At 35.6% G+C, this 10,017-nt stretch overlaps 1 protein-coding gene and 1 non-coding gene across 2 annotated transcripts; one reads left to right on the top strand and one right to left on the bottom strand.

Moving 5' to 3' along the window:
• Positions 1-1,336: 1,336 nt before the first annotated feature.
• Positions 1,337-9,882, top strand: LOC121427013 (splicing factor 3B subunit 6-like). The gene is made up of 4 exons (XM_041623387.1): positions 1,337-1,440; positions 3,156-3,274; positions 5,320-5,458; positions 7,768-9,882. Exons 1-4 carry the CDS (start codon positions 1,411-1,413, stop codon positions 7,855-7,857), a joined length of 378 nt encoding a protein of 125 aa, XP_041479321.1. The 5' UTR covers positions 1,337-1,410; the 3' UTR covers positions 7,858-9,882.
• LOC121406656 lies at positions 4,440-4,563 on the bottom strand. Its single transcript, XR_005968852.1, has one exon. It is a non-coding gene; the product is annotated as a U6atac minor spliceosomal RNA (small nuclear RNA).
• Positions 9,883-10,017: the final 135 nt, after the last annotated feature.

Genomic DNA, 10,017 nt, shown 5'->3' on the forward strand with positions numbered 1-10,017 from the left:
TTCATTGGACGGGGTTTCCCAAGTTAAGTGTGAAATTAAGTATGCTGCCCTTTTATGTAGGCGATTAAGGATATCGTAATTGACATCACTTCTCCCTGTCCACACATTGCAACAATAGAGAATATGGGGCACTATACCCCCAGTAAATCTGTGACAATTGTTCAGCGGAGAAGGTAGATCTCAGTCTCCTCAAAATACCCAACTTTTGCTTAACATCTTTTGCAACTTTGTTTGTATGACTTCTAAAGTCTAGATATGAGTCAATGATGACCCCAAGGCATTTATATTCATTTACACATGCTATGGATTTTCCGTCTATAATAATATTTAAGTTTTTATCTTGTAATTCTCGACAAGCATTGATCAAGAATTAGCCAGTTTGTAAGCGGAGGTCTCCATATCAGGCGCGCCGGAACACTTTCAGTTTTTTTTCTTGGGGGGGGGGGGGAAATCCCGAAGGTGGCACAATATGTTTGACAGCATGAGATACCGAAGCGATCGAGCGGGAGAGGGTGTGGCGCCCCCACGGTAAGGACTTTGTGTCAAAATGCAGTATAAAAGTTGCGTCATTCAACAAATAAATATCTTGAGAATTAAACATAGAATATACGAAAGACTATACTAATAATTTCTGAGAACCTATGAAATCTACGCGCAAAACGATCGCTTCGGAATGTGGTTTTCATGTCTGATCAATTAAATTACTTACTACGCTTATACTGACTAAAAATACCAGAAATTACATTTTTCATGCAATATCCTTTCAGAAACAAACATTTATTTACGTACATTCACATACATTCACATAAATTCAATTCAATTCAATTCACATACATGGACGACGCGAGAGAGCACAATCATCATAAGTTTCAACAAGTAATTCCTGTCAGAACGAGTGTATTAAGCAGAATAAGTGTAACAACAGAACAAAAGAAATTATAATGAATGTCTTTTCGAATTCAAAATGTCATACTGTTCAAAAAAAAAAAAAAATCCGGGGACCGTTTTTTAAAATCTTATCTTTTTTTTAAACTTGTAATTTTATTTTATTCTATTTCTATGTATTTATTTCATTTATTATTATCAGTGGTGTTTTAGATGCAAGAAAATCTTCACACACAGATTTTCAAAAAAAAAATTCCCTACTGTGGGAGGGGGGACACCCCCCTCCCACACCTCCCCCCGCTCGCTCTGCTCGCTTGGACCGGTCGCTACGCTCCCTCGCATACCACCCCAACCCTCCCCCCTTTATAAAAAGCTGGATCCGCCCCTGCTGTTCTGAGGTGACAGACAAGCGAACTTACCCTACCCGGGTACCGTACCCGGAGATCGTAACACGCTTGTCAGACGCTTGTGTGTTGCTGCCCTCTACGTTCGTTGGCTTATACCGTCCTAGCGATCAACGTCAACATGGCGATGCAAGCAGCCCGCCGTCAAAATGTGAGGAATAATTTTAATATCAGTTTTAAGTAATTTGTTTGAATTAAGATGGTCAATGGATAGTGTCTAATTCTGAAATATTAGAGAATGAGTTGCGTTTGAGAAAGTGATCGTAATTACCGGTACTGAGGAGAATCGAATGCCGGTTTTTTTTGGACGTGCGTCAAATTGGGGTCGGGACAACTCGGACCACGGGACATCTCGGACCGCGGGCCGAGTTGTCCCACCCATTACGAGATTTTTTTTTCGCAAATAGACGCAAATTTGTGGGGAAAAAAACCTCGTAATGGGTGGGACAACTCGGCCCGCGGTCCGAGAAGTCCCGTGGTCCGAGTTGTCCCTGATTCATAAAATTGTGTGAGGCTAACTTGCATGTAGTCATGACTGAATAATGCGATATTTCTTGCACGCAAGTCAGTAGACAGGAATAACCGTCGTTTCTGGGGATTTATTCAACAATTTCTGACATTTTACTGTAATCCCCATTCACCGACGGTAAAGTGTCCGTGTGCACTCATTCAATGAACAAGGTTATAATATAACCTTGTAGTTGTTCTCAGTTATATCTCCATGTGTGACAAAATAAAGGTGGCAATGTTTGGCTTATTTTCTCATTTTCTTTGGGGAAAATGCTTGATTTTTTTACACAGACAGTTTCCATTAGACCTGTTAATTCATACTGCTTGGCTCTTATTTAAATTTGATGCTTTAATCATTTTTTCTTAATTAAAAATAGAGATCAAAAAATGAAAATTTTCTTGCCATTACTTTCCACCAATAGAGGGCGTACACAAAAATATGCCCAAAATTCAAGTTTTTGAGCGCTCTGGTGAATACAAAAATTATTCCCAAGTTACTACATGTACTAAAAAAAAATTGCAACTGTATGGAAATTTGTAATTTTGGTCACGACTGATATTTTAATAATTTTTTAAAGTGTGTGCTCAATACAGCATTGGCATACCATAGTCCTACTCCTACCTGTAGATTCTCCACAGGCAGGATGGTAGCAGTGAACAAGTGCTTACAACAGTAAAAGCAAATTGGGATGATCCCAGTTTACACTGTCTCAGACTTGGTTTTTTCAAAGATTTATCCACACAAGAAATCTTGGGAAAGTTCATTCACATGTCAAGTGCCAATATCAATGGAGTGCGCTAGTCAATGTAAACATATCAGGTTTCAAAGCAAGATTATTGGAAGAAGACAGCAAGTCATTCAAAAATAGATGGTGAACTGGGATGAATTGAGGTCACTGAATCTACATGTAGTTTTAGCAATCTCAATCCCCGACCCTGTAATTGCCATCCATGTCCCGCAGGGGTAAGTAACTCCTTAACAAGGACAAACTCAATTTATCAAGACATATATTTGTCTTGGTTTATGAGGATATCCTTGTTTTCTGGGACACTCCGAATTTTGGACCGGTGCCTCTACTGTAATTCATTTAAAACAACTCATCTTACATTTCACAAAGTATCACTGTCTTCTTTTCCATGCTTCTATCAGTCTAGAAATTGGTGATTTAGGGGCAGTATCGGTTTCCTCACACATCAATTCAAGGCTGTTTCCAAAACATTGGAAATCGCTGCTCAATTCATGAATATTCATAAGTAGGACTATAGATCAAGAGCTGATGCAAATGCAAAAAGTGTCTCAATTCCATCATTGTCTATCATAGATGATGTTTTTGTTTTTTTCATTTCATTTTGAAGGTTCGCCTCCCTCCAGAGGTGAACAGAATTCTGTATGTTAGAAACCTGCCTTACAAGATCACTGCAGAGGAAATGTACGACATCTTTGGAAAATATGGAGCCATCAGACAGATCAGGGTGTAAGTGATTCATCTCTCCTTAATAAAAGCCAAATCCACCCCACCAACAAAAATCAGGACACTGAAAAATGTTATCAAATCAGATGCAATAAAAGAATCTTCATGGTATTTTTAGTTTGCTTTTTATCAGAGTATGCAAAGTGAGGGTGCTGATGATGCCACACACTATTTCTTTGTATGTATTTTATATTATGAAATATTTTTGAATGCATAGTTATAAGATTTTTGTAAAAGATGATCTCTAACAAATTACAATGAATGATTATAATAATTATTTACTTTTTCTATGATGAATCAAACCAAGTAGTAGTACATTATCAGAGGCAAAATTGAATATTATACAAATAGCAAATAGGCATGAGTGCGATGGTGCGAAATTTCGCATGAGGTGAAAGAAAGATGCTCTATTCAACGAGTTGTTAGCGGACTTGAATAGAGCATCTTTTTTCACTGAATGCTAAATATTGCACAATTGCAATTGCTATTTGTGTTGTACAATGCCTCGGAATCTAGTGAAAATATGAAACAAGAGTTTTCCCTGCAGTAATCTATAAAAAGGGAACAAAAATTTTGAAAGCGAAAAGCAAAATCCCACCAGCACACAGCATCATTGCGCATTTAGCCATTTTATCTACTATAACCACTTGATCTGATTGACATCCAGCCCCAAAACCATTTAATGTGAGGCTGTACCCATTTTGTCTTATGTCTACTAGATTCTAGCACTACTTTAGGTATTAAATTCTAATAGTTTTAGGGCATGGTCGCTTTTCAAAAGGGTACATTTTTTTTATAATACCATTAATGGGGTGAAATAAAATAGGACAAAAACACCCTAATACATGTTGCCTTGGAATCAATCCAAGAAAACTTTCTTGTATCATCTTGGGCCCATTGCAGAAAAAGTAAGCCCAAAAATCAATCGCAAGCCCAAAAATCAATCGCAATCGCAAATCCTAACTGTGCACTGTTGATTGGTTGAAAATCAAGTTGCACGTGATTTGCGATTGATTGCAATTGTTGATTGGTTGAAAATCAAGTTGCACGTGATTTGCGGGCCCCAGGATGATGAGAAATAGCCATTATACATGTTCTGCCCAGCCAGAACATGTCTTTGCAGATATATATTTTGGAATGGTTAGATGTCGCAAAGTTAGTGGCAATGACAAAAACGTGGTTAGATGCCACAAAGTAAGTGGCAATGCCTTAACCATTTGTGTGTTGTCACCCGAAGGTGAATTCCGTCCTTATCAAGGGGAGTGCTAACCTTCTCTCCTTTCATACAACACATCAAGTGTATAGTTTTGTCAACCTTATATAGTGTGTATAGGTTAAGATATTTTGGTTGCAGTTAGTATTTACTAATGTTTCTCAAAATATTTGATCTTTTGCCATATAACTGGCAATATTCTGGTGCAAGTTGTAAAATACATTTTTCTAAATAAAGTGGTGAAATTTCTGAATTCAAAGCATGCTTCCTTCAAAAGTTAGAACAAAAAATGTATTAAAAGTTGGATATATGCAAATGATATGTAAATGAAGGACCTGTGGTAATTTGCATACATGTTGTTTTAATGCACAGCTCGCAAAGGGGCCCTGGTATTCATTTGACAGTATCTTCAAGTATCACAATCATCCATATATGTCTTGTAGATATTCAAAAGGGCAGTATAGTTCACTCAGATGGGAAATATGCAAATGATATGCAAATGAGGAGGGTTTGTTCATTTGCATACTGGTGTGCATGTTGCTATGCTTGAGCTCCTTGAATGATGAAACATGACAAAGTACTGACATTTCAACTTGGATGTTATGTACATGATTAATTCTTGATAGACATGTACTACCTTGTGATATGCAAATTAACCTAAGGTCAAAGGTCATGGGTCAGTGCACTTTAACAAAGGATAGAGACTTCCGGTCGATTGTAAGGTTTGTCTGATCATTTGGTTTTATCAGTCTTTTACCCAAAGTTACAAAGTTCTTTGTTATGTTATCTCTCATGACAAGCCTCATTATATTTGTTTATTTTTTTTTTAAACCAGAGGTGTTAATCCAGACACAAAGGGCACAGCATATGTGGTATATGAAGACATCTTTGATGCCAAGAATGCCTGTGATCATCTCTCGGGTTTCAATGTGTGTGGCAGGTACTTGGTTGTTCTCTACTACCAATCAAATAGGGTAAGTGTTAACTAGATCTATGATGGATTACACATTTGTAGGATTTTTTTGATACACAATTCAGCATACACACAAAAAAATGTGAATATGATACATGGTATCTTATCTTTCAAGTTTGGGTGGTCATTAGGTTAAAGATAAATACAGTTGTGGTAACGATCTCAAAATGACTTTTTACAGAATCCAATATAATGACCACCCAAGTGTCTGTTTATATGAATAAAAAATATATGCCAAAGGATTCTGGAAGAAATTGTGTAATTGCTGAGAAAAAAGCAAAATAAGCGCGAATTTGGGCACTTCTGTCAGGTCTTTATTCCAGCAATATAATATACACTGTCCCACGTTTGCCTATCTGTGTTGGTGATCTTCAGTGTGATTATTTTTCAGCTTAGATTTTATGATTTCACAAAGTGCAGTTTATATAACTACCAGATCTAGATCGACGATGATATAGTAATACTTAACCTTGGTTTTTCAGACTTTCTCACAAAATCAGTGTTTTACTGCAACTACTGTAAGTTAGCTTTAAACGACATAGAGGTCATTATACATTGCATTGTTTTTTGTTTAGCTCGTCCGTCCCGAAGGGCCAGATGAGCCTATGCCATGGCATGGCGTTCGGCATACGTCCACAATCTCAAAATGCTTCTCCATCATTTCAAGTCTGATTTCAATTCTGTTTGCTTTATATGATAGCACTCGGTGGGTGGTTCAAAACTTCTACACAGAATTTTGAAACTCATTAAGTATGCTAATTTAAATGCACATTTTTTCAAAATTCACAAAAAATGCTTCTTCTTTATTTGTTGACCAATTTTGAATTTTTGGCTTCCATCTGGTAGAGCCTCATAAGGTTCACCAAACGTCTACACATAATTTGAATAGAAAATTATTTAAGCTAATCTATGTGAAATTTATTCATAAATCACAGAAAATGCCTCTTCTTTATTAGTTGACCGATTTGATTTTTCTTCATCCATCTGTTAGAGCTTTATGATGGTCACCAAACTTTCACACAGAATTTTGACTAGAAATTTGTTAATGCTAATTTATATGTGAAATGTATATTATGCATATTTTTCAAAATTTTTGATAAATCACAAGAAATGCATTAACTTTTTAATTTGTTGTTCAATTTCATCTTTGTTTGCTTTACATGATAGCACTAGGTGGTGATACAAAGCTTCTACACAGAATTTTGAAACTCATTGAATATGCTAATATATCTGCATATTTTTTAAACTGACCAAAAATGCTTCTTATTTGTTGACCAATCGATTTTTTTTGTTCCATCTGAGAGCTACGAGGTTCACCAAGGTTATTGAAAATTTTGACTAGAAAATTATTTATACTAATGTATACAAAATATATTCATAAATCAATTTCAATTCTGTTGCCTCAATTTTTGTCACCAATATAATTCACCACAGTGTCAACTGAGCTGAAATTAGAAATTGTGTTAAATTTAATTGCAAGATGCCAGATGAGCGTCACATCAGCTATGTGCTACAGTGTAGTTTCTTTTCTTAATAAGTTAAGAATGGTTTGAGGGTTCAACTACTAACTTGCCTTGTTTATGCATATGGGACTGAAAATTATCTGATCAGCTTTTTGGGTCATGAGGTCAAAGGTCACAGAGCCTGAAAGAAGTCTTATTTATCTTGTTCTTGGGATAAATTAAGAACATTTTTTTCAACATGCATGAATGAATTGGATTATGGAAGTGGCAATGATCTGATCAGATTTTGGATTTATAACATCAAAGGTCACAAGCTAAATGGGGACAGGTCTTAATCATTATTCATTGTATTGATTATTCAAATTCATTGTTTGTTTTTTTAAGTTTTCATTTGAAGTTTAATTGATTATGCATGTAGTTCTGGTTTTAGATCTACATTTGTATGTTTCTTTATTTTGGATGTCCTATACATTTCTCTATCTCATTTTTTTTCATTTACAATAGTTTTGAAAGAAAACTCTGAAGAAAAACTCATGAAGTGTCTACATTTTTTTTCATTGTGCTTCAAAGTTATGAAAATGTCAAAGACTAGATGTATCAGTCCTGTAGCCTTTTTAGGATTACATATTGTCCTTTAGCTTTGGATCACTATCTTCATTGAATCTTCTGAATTCATGGCCATTTTATCATGAGGCACTTGGAAAACGAACAATATTTTCAGTTTATATTCCTTTTGTTCTAGTACTGTGGAATACTCCTATGTTTTTTGCAGTGTGTTTGATGCACATACGAATGATGGGTCTTATTGCCTTGTATTGTATTTTTCTTTAAACCTCTCCTTTCACAGGCCTTCAAGAAAATGGATGAAGCAAAGAAGCAAGCAGAACTGGACAAGATGAAAGCAAAATATGGACTCAGTACACCAGAGATCAAATAACACTCCTCAACTAAACTCATTCAATAACTTGCCATCTAACAATCAAATATATGTGCACAACGAACAGGCAACAGCTGGTGGCGTTTATCAAAGACTCTTATCAGATGGACCAAATAGAAATCATGGAGAGGCTTTGTGAATTGGATGAATCTTATAGTGCTAGGTGGATTGTTGAAGATGAGCCGTAAGTTGTACGAAGAGAAGACAATGACTTTGGAAGTGAAAATGGTGCACATTGATGCTAATGCAGGCTGGAAATGCATACATCTTATGGTCAAGATGTGTAATTTGGAATATTGAACACAGTGTAACGTTCAGAGTCTTAATTCATGAAAATTACATCTTGACCCTCTTTCCGCCCGCTTCCCCATAAATCAATGTCATATCATAAAGAGAACATGCAAACATACAATCAGATACAAGATTGTGATGGATGTTATGAAACTGGTCTGTATTTTCCAGTCAAAGCATTGTGATGAAGACTATCCATCTATGTCATTGTCCTTTGTCACAGAAACCATGTAAGGATGTAAACCTACAGAAAATTCAAGAAAAAATGGTTGAGACCATGAATTGGTAGGTTTTTCTAAGAATGACACATGGCCATGAATGAGTCCACTATTGTAAACATTTCCACAAATATTATAGGTTTTACCTGAAAGTAGTCTAGAAATCAACATGTGGATTTATCTAATTTGTGTCTAATCATCTAAATATAATTCATTTTGGCTAAGTAATGAACTAAAATGTGGGGGTATGTACAGTTAAGTACATGCTGAAAGTCACTTTCAACCACCTTGAGCCACCTCAAACTGTGACTAGATTTTAAAAGAAATAAGATAAGATGTTTTGTTATATTTACATGGTTAATTCTTTCAAATGTAAGTCCCTTAATTGCTGTATGAATAGAAATTTATATTGCAGCAAATCCTATATTTTTATTTGGATGAATTAGAGTGATTTTGCATACTAATTACGCATAAATAAGCATATCCACTAAATAGCAATTTGCTTGAAATAATTTACTATACAATTTTGTAGATTATGTCCTAGGCAACCTGCGTGTGAATTTTCGGTGTGATCGATGGCACCCCCCCCATATGATGACCCAAAATACCTCGGCTTAGATAGGGTTAAACTACATCCCATGACAATTTGAGAGGGTTCAAGTACTATTAAACTTCCTAAAGAATGCAGATGAGTTAAGAGTCTACTGTCACATTTGTGTCAAGGGGCTGACATTTTTTTTTGAAGGGCAAACTTCAAGTTTTGTTGTGTACAGAAATGCTGCTCTTTTATGCCATTTCCTAATCATTCATTTATGGAATGTATAGTAACTACCAGTTCTTCTTCTCAACCACTTATAAAGAAATGCTTTTGGAAGAATGGGGATTGAAATTAATGGACCCCAGGGACAACATGTCATAAAGCTGATTATGAGTGGTTACCTTTTCTTGTGCTATGATTTGTGACTTAAAGATATTGGCCTGTATTCACAAAGGTCGACTAAAGTTATACCGGGGTTAAATTTAGTCGGGGGTTAACTAACACCTGGGTATAACTTTAGTCCACCTTTGTGAATTCGGGCCATTGTGCTTAACCCCCAATTTTTCCTTCTCCATAATTGGGAGTGTATTCCCTATAACCCTACTAAATTTTGAATCAGTAATGTACAAAGAGATGCTTCTACAAAAAACTAAAATTGTATTTCAAGTTTCTACTCGAGCTGAGGAATCATAAGAGATTCTGATTAGGTAACTAGAAAAGGGATACCCTTGAAACAGCTTTATGAATACTAACCTGGAACTTGGCCTTAATGAGATTTGTTTATTTTTTGCATTCTATATGTAATCCCTCATTTTTTTAGAAAAATAATTCAGGTACATGTGTATATCCCCATCCTCTCCCTAAATGAATATACTGCAAAGGTATTTATTCTGAAATTTATTCATTCTCTGTTTATTCTCTGTTTAATTATTACCGTGTTGACAAAGATGTAAATATTTGTGAACAAATGTTTTAATATGAAACATTCATGATCTTTGAAGGTTTTCATTACAAAGATAATGTAGAAGCGATCGGTGTTTAATCATGACAAGAATTGGTTTGGAATAATTGAAATATAGTGAGGGAGAAGTTGAGAGACAAGGCAGGAGAGGG

This window comes from Lytechinus variegatus, chromosome 1, assembly GCF_018143015.1.
Source record: "Lytechinus variegatus isolate NC3 chromosome 1, Lvar_3.0, whole genome shotgun sequence".
Lineage (NCBI taxonomy): Eukaryota > Metazoa > Echinodermata > Echinoidea > Temnopleuroida > Toxopneustidae > Lytechinus > Lytechinus variegatus.

What these genes read in the sequence shown, in the direction of transcription:
- LOC121427013 (XM_041623387.1), top strand. Translation starts at nt 1,411, where the DNA reads ATGGCGATGCAAGCAGCCCGCCGTCAAAAT. An exon ending in AAGCAGCCCGCCGTCAAAAT is followed by an intron (nt 1,441 to 3,155) that starts GTGAGGAATAAT and finishes TTCATTTTGAAG; the next exon opens with GTTCGCCTCCCTCCAGAGGT. An exon ending in GCCATCAGACAGATCAGGGT is followed by an intron (nt 3,275 to 5,319) that starts GTAAGTGATTCA and finishes TTTTTAAACCAG; the next exon opens with AGGTGTTAATCCAGACACAA.